This window comes from Rhipicephalus sanguineus, chromosome 1, assembly GCF_013339695.2.
Source record: "Rhipicephalus sanguineus isolate Rsan-2018 chromosome 1, BIME_Rsan_1.4, whole genome shotgun sequence".
NCBI classification, from domain to species: Eukaryota; Metazoa; Arthropoda; class Arachnida; order Ixodida; family Ixodidae; genus Rhipicephalus; species Rhipicephalus sanguineus.
The window spans coordinates 245021130-245038087 of NC_051176.1; the positions used below are offsets into that span (position 1 = coordinate 245021130).

General features: G+C 44.5%; 1 protein-coding gene across 3 annotated transcripts in view; it reads right to left on the bottom strand.

Annotated features, from left to right (window-relative positions):
* Window positions 1–16958, bottom strand: part of LOC119375706 (uncharacterized) — a 91052-nt gene that overhangs the window by 53078 nt on the left and 21016 nt on the right. For all 3 annotated transcript variants that reach the window (XM_049410850.1, XM_037645900.2, XM_037645901.2), the window contains 4 exons: window positions 12689–13267; window positions 7840–8065; window positions 5846–5882; window positions 742–802 (listed from right to left, as the gene is read on the bottom strand). In XM_049410850.1, the coding sequence (XP_049266807.1) occupies window positions 742–802; window positions 5846–5882; window positions 7840–8065; window positions 12689–13267 (903 nt within the window). The remainder of the gene's footprint in view (window positions 1–741; window positions 803–5845; window positions 5883–7839; window positions 8066–12688; window positions 13268–16958) is intronic.

Genomic DNA, 16958 nt, shown 5'->3' on the forward strand with positions numbered 1-16958 from the left:
ATGGTGTCACCTTCTGCAGACAGATCTCTTTTTATAACCACAAACTTACTGCAGTGATGGAATTGCTAGCATGATTAACAGTGCCGACATAAGCAAAAGCATTGATTTGCCTCACACTTTAATGTGCCTCTAAAACAGAGAATGCAACCAGCCATCCCAGCTTGATCTGCCTTTCCACATACCACAGACTTCCTATAAGAGCATGTAGGCCGCCTTAGCGCTCGGCTGCACATGGTGGGGCTGGCACACGCACAGTCCATATTTACGGCAGCAAGGGGATGATTAACGAAAACAAGTTGGTCAGGCTGTGTGGCAGAGACCAGCATGGCAGAGAGCTCGCAAGACTGTGCACATTTTGTCACGACTGTGGTAGGCATGACTAAATCCCAGAAACTCATTTTGGCACGCATTTGGTGCAATCTACACTAAGGAAAAAAAAAAAAAAAAAAGAGTATGTGTAACTCCTTCCGGGAAGTCCTGACTTGCCACATATATGACTTTCTTGAAGGAGGCAAGTCAACTCTCCTTGGGGGTCATTATACTCTCTTCTGAGAGTCACGTGACCCCCAAACAGAGTTGACGTGCCTCTTTAAAGAGTCATATGTGGCAAATCATGACTACCCGAAACGAGTCACACACTCTTTTTTTCTTAGAGTGGAGGTGGATTTTACTAGAATGCCAAAGCAAATCTCGTTTGCCACAGCAGTGGAATTTGATATACTATATATAAATGCCACTTACACTGTCGCAAGATGTATTCAGGTTGATCAACAGGTCACTCTTGTTGGCAGCCGAGGGTGCACTGGAATATAACATTTTTCATACAGATCAGACAAAATGTAGGAACACTGACCAGTCCATAAAAACAACACAGAAACAATACAGCACTACAGCAATAGCTCATTTGTAGTATTATCTAACAATTTATCTTCTCATACAATCAAACTAGAGATATCTTGGGAATGATATTTTACAAAAGCAGATCGCTTTTCCTTTTTAAAAGGAAAATGTTTACTATAGCGGAAGCAGGATGAAAATTCACTTTTTTTTAATGAAGCCTCTACAGGTCATTTCACCCTTTTACCAGCAGTGTGAAGTACTGCAATACTTCCCACCTGTGGCATGTAACAAGGCTCTGCCATGCATTATAACCAATGCAGGAATTGTCTTATTTTCAAACAACTTTGAAAAATGGAAAACCTGAGAGTTAAAAAAACACAGTGGAGTCCTCTGCTACCGTTAAAAAATAAATCTACGGCCCTTCCTCTGCCTTGGGCACTAAAGGACACTAATGGACACTAAAGTTAACACCCAAGGTTTTTTTTTTTTTTTGCTATGCTGCAAGAACGAGATGTACAATCGCCATGCAAGAAGGCTTGGTTACAGAACAAACTACACCAAACTAATGTCATGTACAATGTTCTATCCCCTGGTGTGTGTCGGTTCATCACTAAATAAAAAAACTACACAGCATTCCAAATTACGTTCCAGGGTTTTACATGCCAAAACCATTATATGAGGCACACTGCAGTAGAGGATCATGGATAAATTCTGACCACCTGAAATACACAGGCATTTTCAAACTCTGCTCACATCAAAATATGGCCCCCATGTCTAAGCATTAAAGGGCCCCTAAATCACCCATAGGTCGAAATTTAGTTGTGTTGCAGTTGTGCACAAGTCTACAAGGAACACGTAGCAGTGAGAATCTTCCGAAGCGGTGCTGTAATAGCGGAGTTACACGCGTTTGATGATACAAGACTCCCTTGCTCGTTTCCTCTTTTCTTTGCTATGCTCCGTTCGTCGGCTCGTCTCTCCTCCTGGCCGACTCTTCCTCGCCATGCGAGGAGGCAGAGCAACAAGCGACAACCGGGTGTTGCAGATGACGAGCAGACGACATGTTGACATCACGGCAAACCGTTGAGGGGATGAGGAATGCCGAAAGGCACGGAGAGGAGAAGGGATTATTTCTTGGAATTTGTGGGACGCCCACGGCTTGTGGCACTGCCGCGTTTGGTATTTTTGATTGTGACGGCATTCTGAACTCTATGCACGCGTTTACTTGAAAGGTTAAAAAATTATCAGAAGTGGTTTAGGAGCCCTTTAAGAAAACGCCCTCGTGCTTGGTAATGCACTGATGTAGCCGATAAACCACCATGGTAGGCTCTGCATGGGTTCTAAATAGAGCATTAACTCAAGCTAGAAAGTTTAATTAAGCCCAAACCACATGTACACTTGCAAGCACTCACAGCACTGGTGCGCCTCACGAGGAGTGGCAGTTCAAAACCAGAAGTCATGCGCGTTAGCTATTGACAGAGATTAAGATGCACAAAACAGAAAACAGACATGGCTACTATTGGTCAGTCCAGCTGGTGCCAAAGGAAACCATTCCGCACCACATAGCAAGACCATATGAACGCGAGGGCATACTCCAGAGTGTCATGCACACTGTAGGAAAATGCACGGCCGAGTGTATCTAGCCCGAAGCAGGATGAACCACTCGAGCCCATATAGTGCCCATATAGTGCCCAATAGAGTGGCTCAATGTGCCTGAATATTTAAAAATAGTGCTTGAAAATTAATAGCTATAAGCACACATCTTTTATAGTTGTTGAATAAGTATGAAACAGAAAGATAAAGCAATATGAACAGGCAACTACCGTAAAATCCCGAGCAAGCGCCCCCCCCTGTGGTGAAAGAATTCGACAAGATTTGAAGGGGGGCCCTTGCTCGGTCACAGAAGAGCAGCAGATGGTCATTACAGACTTTTTTGGGCAATAAATATTTTTCATGGCCCCACCCCCGAAATCCACCCATTTTTGCTCACTTTCATTATTTCGAATTTTGTTTAATTCGAAATTGCTCAGCGTCCCCTTGTGCAGTCTGCTCATGCATAGCCGAGCAAGCGCTCGCGCACGTTTGCAAACTTAAATGTGGTTCAGCAATTTCTGTACCAGCTCAAACCATTTCGGGGGTTCGTCCCATTAAAAGCACCTGAGCCACCTACTGGCTTGACAAGAAAATGCATTCAGAAGATAAAAGACAGAGCTGTGATTTTTGCAGTGATGCATGGTGCGCAGAGTTCACATGACATTGGTCAGGGCCCCATACAGCACAGCTGCCACTGGCAGATCGTTGACAGGAACCAGGCATGCTCACTGGACCCAGTGCACTAATTCCTACTTGTTACTGTGTACAGTTAAACCTGCCTGTAACGAACCTCCATACAACAAATTCCTCGATATTACGAAGTTTTTCTATTCCCCGCTGTTACTCCATAGAAGCACATGTATTTGCGACCTCTTTGTAACGAAGTAGGAGACACCCTTGATATAACGAATTTTCGCCGCCGACAACCTAGGGATTTTACCCCGAATTCAGCCATTTTGACACGAGCAGGAGCCGCACGCATCCTCTGCGGTTGCCCCACCGACGACGAAGCAGGAAGCGGAAGCGTCTGGCATGGCGCGCTCGAAGCCCCGGCAGGTCTGCGCCCCTGGAGCTGGTGTTCTTGCCGCCGTAGGCGCATGCACCCGCGTGCTTTCCCCCCTTCCCTTCAAACCTCATCCAGCTGCTCGTGAGTGCCACCACGCTAACCGCGCCGGCTTTGCTATTACGTTGGCAGCGTCACTCTTCGGTTGTTGCAGAAGTATCTGAACTGCACTTCGTTAACATGACACCAGGTGACGCCACAAAAAAAAAAAATGCTTTGCGTTGTTACACTTCCGAGTTCGCACCGCATATGGAGAGCGCTTTTCCGAATATTCCGTGGTATCAGTGTCTTTCGCTCTTAGTTTTTGACGCCGTGTGCGCGTGCATGGAGCTGCCCCTGACATGGGCAGCTTTGCGACAGCTGTGCTGTCACTACCGAGGAGATGTTAGACTAGACGCTGGTGGAAACTGTCCGACCCCACGGTGACAACTACGGATCTTTGGACGTCAACTCATCACGTCCTTTGCCGTCTTGCATCGTGCCACAGGTTCGCTAGACTGTGGGCTCCACGATTAGCTCCGGCAACGCACCGACGCATTGCTGGAGCCAATCTCGGAGGCCACGGCTAGACGATGATAGGGCAGCATTGTATTGATGTCCAATGAACGTTCAGTATTGCAACATAACACAGTTTTTGGCCACTAAATAAATGTTTTGGGGGAGCTCGCCTTCACTTCCCCTTTTATTTAATTTGTGCATTTTATTTCAGAATTTTCATGCTGAAACTGCATATAACGAAAACCTGTTTGTAACGAATTTTTTTTCGTGAATTTGTCGATTTTGTTACATCCAGGTTTAACTCTATATTGATTGATGCAGTTAACTAAGTACTTCAGAGAGAGACTTGTCTGCTCATGCTCAGCCACGCCCACCCCACAGTAACCAAAAGTAATGCTGTACACACAGGGGTGCAACAGCCGAAATAGGATTTGGAGCAATTTTTGGAGAACGAAATCCCAAATTTAGAGCAGTATAACAAAGGTTAGAGAAGAAAAAAATACGTACAAACTATTCAACATTAGCTAACTAGTGCACAGCAGTGCACGGGAACACTGCTATTCCAATAAAAGCGGTGTGTTGAACCACCCCACAGTGCAAACAATGACGAAGTCCACATTAGCATTTGCAGGGCCTGTCAAATAATTCGACAGGCCCTGCAAATGGTAATGTGGACCTGCGAACCTGGCAACCTCAAAATTCGGGAGATTCGTAAAGCAGGAGAAAGTGGAGGTGGTGAAAAAAGAAAACTGGCGTACATTATTGTTCATTGTTTCTCAGGGCTGCAGAAACTCCATACACAGCTCCAAATGATTGCCAATAATTTTTTAGACGTCAGCGATCATACTAGTACTCGTAATTACATGCTAGTACTCGTAATTGCACGAACGAGTAATCAAGGAACAAAGTGTGCTGTGTCCCTGACAGCTAACTCTAAAGCCCCTTCTAAATCTCTGTACGCTTTTCCACACGACACCGGTGTACTGTGGCAAAAGTGGCTTAAAAATCATTCTGCACGCAATAGAACAAGCCCCAGGAAATTTTTAGAACCGCTATCCTTCTTTGTTTTCTTTAGTGGAGGGGTGAGGTTAGATCTGTGCATCTGGACTGGATGATCATGCCCAAACTGCAGATGACCAAAGCGGCCTCCATTTCCCTCGCCATGTCCCTCGTCATCGATAGTCACCGATAGTCGTATTATCAGATAAGGATGCTTTGGGGCAACAACCTCGCTGAAATTCGCGCAACAGAATATTTTGAGGCTGGTCAGGCATTTTGGCGCAGCATGGCGCAATTTCAACAAATTTCACGGTTTTGACTCAGCTTGACACAAAAATAAGGAATTGTATCAAATTGGCACAGCTGTTGCACCCCTTTAGGTAGGGCATCGATCGCTCCATTCCCTCAAGAAGGAATACAGTGAAAACGGAGGATAAAGGCAAACTTTGCACTGGTAATGCTGAACCTTTTACAAGGTGTTTATAAAAAAATATTTCAGTACTATACTTCTGGGAGGATGCAATTTCCAAATTACATCAAGTGCCGTGAAGTGTTTAGCAAAATAATGCTAGAGAAAAATTAAGTTTCATAATCATGGAAACAAACGACAGCACAGCTCACTTAAAACAGCATGGCCGTACTAATCTTGCAACTACTGATAAGCTGCATCAAAGAGTGGTAGGCTTCTGCCTACTAAATGAAAAAGCAATAGGCAAGGTTTAGAAATGACAAGCTGCAAAGACAAAGAAGTACAAGCACCAATACAAAAACGTGCAATACCACTGACAGAGAAGGTTATGCAACCAGTAATTAGAATTACGTTCATGCCATATAAAGCACTGAATACAGACTTACGGTGAACCTTTGTATTTAGCCTTCAGATCTTCATTTGCTGCAAGTATGTGGAAAGACATTTTAGTAAAGAATAGTGGGTCACAGCGTAAATGGAAACCATTAGGGCAGTATTAAAAGCGTGGTTTAGTTAGAGCACTTAGCAAACTGAGCAAAAACAGACAATCTGAGCTCTAGAACGAAGAAAGCAAACTACATTATATTCAACAAATGCCACCTCTTGTATTTGTTAACACGAGATACCATCCACAATATTTTTCAATTTAAGATATTTCAGCAACTACAAAAAAACGTTTTCATATCAGCACTCAACCGAATTCACTCCTTACACTACTCTGAGAACTTCGGTGAAAGTTCCGTCCAGAAAGCTGTTCTGTGGCAGTCTTCTACCTCTCCAAAACATTGCTGCCAAGAGGTGCCAGCTCTGTTACCACTGCGGTGTTTAGGAAATGAAAGAACAATTGGATGGTGCACACAAAAATTTTCATTCACACAAAATAGTGTATGAACTATAACCTACTGTTTTAGTATGCGAAATTTCCTAGACGAGGCTGAAAACAGAAGGTTTCAATGAGGGTCTACATGTTTTACGCATTCACTGTACTAAGCATCATCTAAGCATCACAAAGTCTGATGCTGTTGCTGTCTGAGCCATCACAGCAGTCACCCTTAGGGTAGGGCAAGTGGAAGATGACTGGTGAAGTTTAAATCATCCGGTGCAAGCTAATTTCAGGACAGAAGTAACGAAAGCTCAGTCCCAAATAAATGTATGGGGCACTGGCGAGACCCTTACTTGAAACCAAATTAATTGAAATATCCAATTAACCAGAGTCAATGTGGCAAACATCTACTGTGACAGCACCGAGTAGCAGAAACACTGTGCATAAAGCTTCCTTCTAGATGGGTGGCATGACGGCGGGTCATGCCGCACAATATTGAGTTCACGCACATACAAAAGCACAGGAGAACGATGGACGGTGCACGGTGGGCACTGCTCAACTTAAGCATATAGTAGCAGCAATGGCAAAAGGGTGGAGAAGGCCAGAAAGTGCCAGGCGGCAGCAGCAGCCCTCAACAGTTCACTTAATTCAGAGTTGTCCAAAACTATTCGTTAAGAGATGACTTTATCAGACATATTCTCAACCTTTCATAAAAAAATGTTCCAGGGCCCCTTTTATTCTACTGGTACTGGCAGTGCAACTTGTTATGAGACACCAGTTAGTACATTAATGCTACAGATGCCCGAGCTTTGGTAGGCAAATGAAGTGCCAGGCACAGGTGTGTACACACACCTTGGACTTTTTCTTACACTATGAGGGACCAATCCTAGTGCAAGTGCACTAGCTATGTTTTGCAGAGTATAAATTAAGCACAGGGAATGAAATAATATGCATGCACTCAGCTGCCTAAAACACTGGTGGGAACACTTAGTGCACATTGCAAACAAGGTTGGACAGTTAATATAATTCACTATTACTTAATGGAGCATTTGTTTCAAGGACTACGCAAAGACTACCATACTTGCTCATGAATATTTAACTTTCTTCACGCTTTCAATCCTTACCGAAAGGTTTATTCACAAAAAAAAAAATGCATTCTAAAGAAAGCTCACTTGCAATCTTTGCGTGAGAAATAAAGCCGTCAGAGTGAACAAGGTGCTATAGTGTAATTACGATAGATGCAATCGGAGCTATGGTGTGCTTTCTGTTTGGCTTCATTACAATGATTTAATCAGCTTATGTTGCCAAGAATGGATGCACTGACACCTGCACAAGTGCTCAGCATCTAGCTCCTCCTTTGAACAGTGCCTCAAACGCATTAGGAAAACGTTGGAGACAAGTGTTGCAGCTGTTTGTAACTGATCTTCTAGCCACTTGTTATCAGTTTTATAAATAAGCTAGAGCTATGGACACTGCAAAATGATGTACCTAGGGCATGGTCTATAACATACGTAACTCATTGAAATAGTATGCATCAGAGCAAACCAACGAACTTACCCTCGCTACGCCTACGTGCAAGAGGATCAAAAAGGTAAAGCGAGCAGCGCCCTAGGCTGGTTCTGCCCAGCCGCTGGCTGCTGCCCACTTTTTGAAGGAATTCCAAATCTTCCTTGAAGTAGTCAGCAGCTGCCTTGAACTCCTCTTCAGAAAACTGAGCAACCTCGGGGCCCGCCTCAGAATCCACGGGTAATGTTCCCTCCGTTTTATCCTTGTCTAAAGAGTGCTGAAGCAAAATGGAAGGTGGACATTTAAGACAAAGCAGTCATAATCGATCCAATTAAAAAAAAATCAAATCTCAAGTCCAGAGGCACACATGCAGGACATGGCACTGACACCCTGCATGCACACCTGATGTACACACACAAAAAGCCCGAAGAGACAAGTAAAAAAAACGAGTACGAAATAAAATATCCAGGGGCTCTATTCTACACTCAAAGGCTGCATGGCCACCATTCACCTTGTTGGCTTTTTGACTGGCTGTTAAAAAGGCCCAACACTTTTTCGAAGCACCTAAATCACCACCAACTGCATCAACACAGTGGCGCTCACCAGAACTATTGTGGGTAACAGTAGACCTGGCGATAACACTACCCCGCGCGTAGTATGCTCTATGTGCGAGCGAAAGCACAAAACCCTGCAGACAAATGCGGCTCAGGCAGAGATGAAACAAGCCGGCCATCTCCGTCACGCAAAAGACGCATGGAGATGGGAGCTGGAGGAGGGGCTCCAATCTCCAGTTCCTCTCTCTTGTAAATCCTATGACCACTGCATGGTGAAGAGGGGAGGAAGAGCACTGGGTCCACTAAATTACAGCAAATGACCACACTGTTGTCCCTAGTTTGCTTGGCAGTGGAAAGATAATTTGTTCTCAAAACAGTGCACAACACTCACTCTTATTGCTGCTGGTATAACAAGTATAAAGACATGAATTAAAGTTTTCGTGGGACACAGTTTAAGGGCCCTCTTTAATCCCTTGTTTTCCCTAGAGTTTCAACACTGTGGTATGCAAAAAGCAATGGCCTACATCTTGGCCAGTTTTCAGATTGCAGCTACATGAACTAATATGGGACACTTGTTAAGCTAAAAACCGGCAGATACCATGCACTGTGGGAATTGATGTATTGCGAAGCGGTCAGTGAGGAGCTGCTTACACCGCACTCTATGGCTTTGAGACAAATCAAGGCATTCATGTCGTGACATGTTGTTCGCTATTGTGTCTGTCACGCATGCATGCATGTATATTCCGGTATATGCCATGCTAATGAAACGTATATCCTGGTTTATACCATACATGACATGTTTGCCATACTCATTCCATTCCAATTTTGGTATATATATCAAGTTAATAAAATGGCCGCACGAGCACGAAGATCGTGTTGTGTGAATTGTTATGTACATGAAATGCACGACACGAGTTTTACGTTATGACCTGTCACTTATGTCCCTAATACACGTCATGGCACGCCAATTTTGGTGTATATCATGTTAATGAAATGGCAGAGAGTACCGAAACAGTGTCTTGTAAATCATGATGTATAGTGCTGACGGATTGAAATGCAACAATTTAGTGCTATGCAATGTGCATACTTGCCACGATCTTCAGTTCATGTCATATCAGCGTAATTTCGACTGCAACACTTATGTCCGAGCCAGTATTACTTCTAGTGGCCAGATATGCAGAGACATGATGCGATTATCTCGAACAACTGCATATACCAATCATAGTAAATGTTTTGATGTCACGGTTCAATCTGTGAGCACTGTAGAGTACTCACGGATTGAAACGTGAATATTTAGGGCTAAGTAACAAACATACTTAGTTTTCAGCATCTGTGTGTGTTCATGTCATATTCGTGCAATTTTGACTGGAACATCTACATCAGAGGCAACATTACCTTTAGCGGCCAGATTGGCAGCAACATGACACGGTTATCACGAGAAATTGCACAGAGCAGACATTATATATATAAAAGGCAATGTCACGTGTTAAGTCGAGAGTACTGTACATGACACGATTCAGTGATGTTACCGAGGGCTTCCGATTTGGAGCAATTTTTGGAGCAGGAAAATTTTCATTTTGGAGCAATTTGGAGCAGCAAAAATTTCGATCTTGGAGCACTTTGGAGCAAGTAATTTTGCATCTGGGAGCACTCTGGTGCAGCTAATTTCACATCGTGGAGTGCGTTGCAGAAGCAAGTTGCATTTACATTCAAGCACCTGAATAATTATTATGGGGCTATTATGAAGAGCTAGAAATATTTCGATTCATTGCAAATCTCATGGAGAAAGTCATCAAATAAGGGCGCCATGTAGTTAAGTGTTCTGGAATAGCTTTTTCAGCGATTATTTCAGCGACTCGAAGGTGAAAGCCATCTTCCCTTTTTTTCTTACTCGATGCATTGATCCTCCCTCGACCCCTTCGAAAGGTTTCTACATCTAACGTGGTTATGCACCGCTTCCAGGATCGGGGGCATTGCAAGCTTTCTGCACCTCAACTGGTTTTGCAGTACCTCCATGATCAGCGCACCGATATCGGAGGCAGTGCAAAGCGACTATGTCATGTGATGACGTCATCACGTGACGTCACGGTGTACGACGTGATGATGGCGCCACAAGTTTTGGCGATCTGTGACGTCATGATGACGCCATCACGTAATGATTTTTGGCATCGCACGTGTTGACGCCGCCGATGCCGCCGGTTAATTTTCGCGTTTGATGAGGCACCTAAGGCTTTCGCATTATAATCTTGCGTATCGAACGTAAAAAGCCTAGCCGTTAACAGCCTGGCCTTACATACCAAAATAGGCTCCACCATGTCACCTCTGGGCCGTGCGCTGAACAGCTTCGCTGGACATGCACATCGCAGAGTGAAACGGCTCCTCAGGTTTTTTTGGTTTTTTTTATTGTGACAGCAATCATATGGACACACTCGACGGTTTTTTGCCGTGGCCGTTGGCGTCGCCGTCACTTTCCGTATAAAGTCAAAATTGACAACATCGCCCCGCGCAACGTATGTTCTACCCATGAGTAAAAGCTTGCGAGCGATGGCGACGAACGCGGCTGAGGTGGAGATGAAACGAGCCGGCCGCCTCCATTGCGCGCAAGGCGCATGTGATATCCCCCCGCGTGCTAGGCCTGTCATCAATTTCTAATCAGAGAGGGAACACCCCGCCAGTCTTTCGTAAGGAGCATGAAGGGAGGCCAGGGGAGGTGAGGGGGGTGGGTGCGTCGCTCAAAGGGCGCAGTCGCTGACGCGCGCACTATCTCGAGGCATCAGGAGACTGCTCGTAAACTTACTGTGCTGTGAACGCTTATTTCGCGTTTAGAAAACTGGCAACACGAAAAGCGATTTGGTCCCTGGAGCGGCCATATGCCCTTGAACCATCGTTTTGTTGAGTTACGTGAGATCGGATCCAAAAGAGTTAGCTGCTAGCCTCACTTCGTATAACAATACAATTTGTTGGTATCGCATTCATTGCTTCGCCCTTAAGCGAAACTAACTTTTTTTTTAACCATCAGCTATTGACCCTGGAAGGCGAGGGGCGGACGTGCAACATGGCATAGCAGCTTCACAATGGGCCTTCCGAAGCTAGGGCCGTCAGCGGCGGGCCCGCTACCGACAGTTGCGCATATTAAAACCGAATTCGGCTGTTAGCTCCAACCAGGAGGGATGCTTTTATTAACGAGATGACTTTTAAAAAAAGAATTCCATTTAGGACCCTTGCACTCATGAGCTCGACCGGGCAGGGCCTTCTCGAGGGTACTTCCCACAAGAGCGATTACAAACCCGGGTGTGCTGGTGGAAGGAATTACGAAAAAGCTATTGTAGAGGAAGATCCATGGACAAAGTATATTTGAGGAAAAGTGTCAATGCGTTCCCCTCGCTCACGTGCTCGTCCATGGACGCGAAGCACGGAAAATTCGATATTGTTCCATATATCTATTCCTAGCGTTCCCAGATTTCACTCCGCAATGTCCAGCAATAGAACAGACATTTCAGCGGCACGCGTGTAATTATTGAACATTGCTTTAATTACGTACCATGCGACGCTTGAAACGAGCTACCAGCAGCGTTTCTAGAACAGACGATGTCCACCGATGAATCGCCGCCACACTTTCTCGCTACCGATTGTTCTAGACATCACGAACCTCTGCGGAGAGCACGTTTTGCAGTCGAGACGACTTGCACAAAATAAGCTGCGTCGGCACCTTGCATGGCATCGTGGCTTACTCGGGACAAACGCGCGAGCGCTGTTTATTCAGTGGAACAATTCTTGGTCCGTGGTTGTAACTTTGACGGCCCCAAGACAAAGCTGCACATGTTTTGACGCGCCGGTGGTGCGACTGTCGGTGATTGACGCCCCCAAACCGAGACTCTGGCGCAATTTTCGTCGATATTATCAGGATGGCGCAGCAAATCCAATTTGGCGCACTTTGGCGCAGGAGTGGAATCACTGCATGATCGTCACGTCATGGCCTGCTATTTATATTAGTCATACACTAATGTCATGTCATACGAATTTTGGTATGTCAAGTTCATTAGAGGGCTGTGAGAGCACCAAGACCGTGCCGTCTAAATCATGACGTACAATACATGCACGTCATAATTTTCATGTTATGACCTGTCATTTATGTTCCTCATACACTCAAATGAAACAATACTTATTCTGGTATATATCAAGTTAACGAAATGGCCCCGAGAGCACAAAGTCGTAGGCGCCTAGAGATATACGCTCAAAGTGGTTTTGGTTCACTAAGAAATGCTTCACATTTAAAAAAAGCAGTGGTACTACGTACAATAAGTGCCACTGCTACTTTCAGAACATCATAAGCACCTAAAACTTACCTGAACGTGGGCACCAACTTGGTCACCAGATCCAACAGCAGCTGTGCCAAGGGACTTTGGTATCACGCCAGTTCCAGCAGTGCTTGCATCCCCTGGTGTGGTCACCACGTTGTCGTTGGAGTCAGTGATGCCGAAGGTCAACACTTCATCCCGACAATCGGCACCAGTGGCTTTACTGTCAGAAGTTTTTTGATGTTCCTCACTTCCAGCTAGAGCACTTGGAGCAGAGGAATTGTCAATGCGCAGGAGGACGTTGGTGTCCTGTAATACTGGCACGTCAGGCAGCTTCCGTGAGTCTGAAGGCTCGAGGAAGTTCACGTTTTGGTCGTACAACTCAAATGGTTCTAAAGGCTCATTTATTACACCAGGGCTTAGCAATCCAGATGCATTCGTTGAAGCATTGTCACTTTCTGGAAGCAACAGAGAGTCCCCGACCGCAATGCAAGTCACATCCCTGCTGCCGTGTTCCGAGAGCACGCTTGGCAACTCCAGAGTATTTTCTGGCACAGCTTCAAGACTGTCCGGCTGATGATGGCTTTCATTTAAGGTAGGAGCTGCTGCGGCATCCACTTCATGTTGCTACAGGGAAAAGAAATGCAATGTATCAGTGGCAAGACCCTTTTCCCAATAAAGCTGAAGCATGAAAGTACAAGTGTGAAATTTCAAATTGCAAAATTCATTACACATTTCTGTTATGATTCCAGCACCTCAATATGTTTCCACAAAAGTCTTAAGGTGGAATAGCCAGGGAAGAAAGCACCACAATGTAAAACTTGAACATTCCCAAGTTCTATTGAACACTGTGCTACCAGTACAAACGTGGATTGCACCGACTCTTTATGCCCCTCAGAAACAGTGCATAGAAAATGTCTGGAAAGTAAAACGACTGAAACATGGGCACCAATAAACTCCTTTGAATTCCATAAACATGAAATTCTATTAAGGAGTTCCACAGCAATGGTGTTTTGGCCATGTCATATGGCACTTTAAAGAAGTCCTCAAACACTTTTCCCAGTAAACATCGAATTACCTCAGCACCAGTTTTACTGCTTCATGAATCAGTTGCCACAAATTTTTTTGAATCCATCAAGAACAAGTTGAGGTACAGGGATTCGTTGCACGCTTTAAGAGCTCTTTCTCTCCTTTTGTGCTGATGTGCGCACTGGAAGCTAGAGAGAACGAGGCAGGGGAGAGAAGCAACGTCAGTGCAAGTCATGAACTTGAGCGTGTGTCATGAAATACATTCACTCATTCCCGGTGCGCACTAGTGTTGCTACTGAATTATTTTAGCAAATCCGAGTGCACGGAGTCTCCACACCATAGCAACACTTTTTTATTTATGCTCGCTATCGGCCAACAGCAGCAATCTGCTAAATGACAAAAAACAGCCAACACTGGTGGCTTTGAAGGAAGTGAGGACGAGCTTCCATACGAGGTTGAAGTTTACTATAGTCTTTTGTAAGATACAATGCATTTGACACAAAAGAGGGAGCGTCAGAATGGCAATTTTGTGCTACGTTTGTGAACTTAACGGGCCGCGTACGGCTATGAAATTTGGCTGAGCTGTTCATTGCAGTGTTTGCTGTTCACGGAATGTTTTTTTCACCAAGCCCGAAGGGTGGCTCAGGATCCCATTAACGTGCTTTGGACAGAAGCCACAAGGGGCCCATTAATCGCAGTTTGCGCCTATGTCCTTATGCAAAATTTCACCTCCAATCATATGCATTTTTTTAAATACAGTTGTCGAAATTTAAAAAAAAAGGAAAAAGTTTGTTCTTATTAAAGGAGCTTTTTGTAAGCTTGATCACAGAAATGCTACGATGCCCTTTGAATGGGCACTGGTTAAGTAGAGAGAAACACTGCACCCAATGTGCTTAAAGGGGTGGTGCCATCAAATTTCGAGGCTATAACAAGCCTGTTGTGGGTTTCCTCTGTATGCAAGGACATTCCACACGAAGGGTCGGACACTGCAAACGTTTAGAATATATTTTAATTCACTTCCAAAGTGTACCTAAATGCTCATTCTCCCGATCGAAACCCATCGCTAGCGCGCCAACAGTGACGTAGATCTGTAGGATGGGCAACGAAAGTTGTAGTGACATCACACCAAATCTGCTGTAGTAACGTGAGTGACCTCCGGACCTCCGCCACTTCCGCAACGTACGTACCGACTGTAATGAACTAGAATACATTCTAGTTCACTGTAGTACCGGCAAAGCATCGGTTGCTACATCACTCCCCGAGTTTCGATCGCTTCCTGGCTATGTGCGTCACAGCCTTGTGTGGTCACGTGACCACGCCTCCTACACTTCTACGTCACTGCCCAACCTCGGCGCCCAGAAACCGAAACCGAAAGTTGTCCAAATCAAAAGGCGATATTAAGTTATTTAGCGAGAATACATTAATCTTGGTGCGTGCATCATGCTTCCTGGAGCTATAGGAAATGCTTACAGCAAAGAATGCGCAAGCCACAAATTTGGTGGCACCACCCCTTTAAACATTTGTCCTTACAGCACGAGCACTTTTAGCATTCTATTAGTAGTGTATAGATGTACCACAGTGCACAGTCCCCCTGCCATACCCACACTAGTACCTATTAGACCATTAATTCAGGGTGTCTATAAACCCTTTCACTGCCGCTGTCAACTATACTCGTTTCGAGTTTACCGATAGCAACTGAGCAAATGCTTCAGGGCTGTGGTGCTCAGCCTCGGCAAAGCAGCCACAGCAAACCAGTGTGGCATGTCAATCTGCACTTAGCTGATGGAAATTTTAAACAGTTCATTAATCCCGAATTTCGATAGTGAACATCAAGAATCAGGTTCTATGTAGTATGAAATATCTAAGTGCACCATTCGAAGGGATCAGAAGATTAAAAGACCCGCACAAGCTGCGACAGCACAGCTTGTGAAATGTTTATTTAGTGCTAGCTCATCTCTGAAAACATGGCCAACGAGTGCCACGTTGTCTTTCACGCCTTTTCAATACCAGATGATGTTAATGTGAACAGCTGTGGCAAGATTTATCAACAACACATCTTGTAACCGACATGAGTCTAGCCCACTGTCAAACACTACAATATCTTGGCTCTTACAAGAACCAAAAAAGCTCTGCCAAAAAAGAAAAGTGCACGAGACAGTGCACTTTATGACAGACATTGCACATCATTTTCAAAAATTGTTGCGACAACATACTAATTAGATACACAAATAGGCAACAGGCACATAAAATGCATTTCTTAGAGTATGTCAGTCTGTTGTGTTAATGACAACACTGCTCAAAAACATCCGAACATGAGGCCTGCAAAAATGCTAGAAAGGAGGTGCTAAAAATGAACACACAAAATGTCACAATATAGCCAAAAACACTCACCAAGCATCCACAGGCCAGCATGAACAGCAAATAGCAATTGAGAAAATAAGAAATAGCTACTGCTAAACAATTGCTAAGGTAGAACAGTATAAAAGCAATATTTTTTAGAGCAATGGGACATCCCATCCACTAATTTAATGCAGCAAGCTCAGGACAACAATATCACCCCAGGGCAACATGAAACAAATTGTTTTAGACAACACTAAAAGTTTACAACATACTCAATGCTGCCATTTATGCCTTACGTGTGCTAAGCAAAGAGTTCATACCTAACAAACAAAGGATAAACAGCTGAAACATATCACTGGTATATTAGTTGCACAGTTAATTACTAGCAATAAGGCACAGCAAAAGACTACAGATGAGGGCAACAAGGACAGGCAAAACCCTTCTTGCCCTTTTCCGGCATCTTTTACAGTGCCACAACTGTTATTAAAGCTTAAACATTTTGGCAAGGACAGCTTTAATTACTAACACAAGAACAATGATAGTCATCCATCTAGTATGCCTTTTTTTTTAGTTTCAATCAATGGACCCGGTAAACTCTGGTCATGAATGGTGCATGCTATCAGTGGACATAGCATTCTTCAGAAAGCAAAGAGCACAGACTTTTCCAAGAAATAAAAAAATAACTGGGGTTCAACGTCCCAAAACCACGATATGATTATGAGAGACGCCGAAGTGGAGGGCTACGGAAATTTCGACCACCTGGGGTTCTTTAACGTGCACCTAAATCTAAGTACACGGGCCTCAAACATTTTCGCCTCCATCGAAAATGCAGCCACCGCAGCCGGGATTCGATCCCGCGACCTTCAGGTCAGCAGCCGAGCGCCATAACCACTAGACCACCGCGGCGGGGCAGAAATCAAACAAGCAAGCCGAATGACTTTCTTATTGT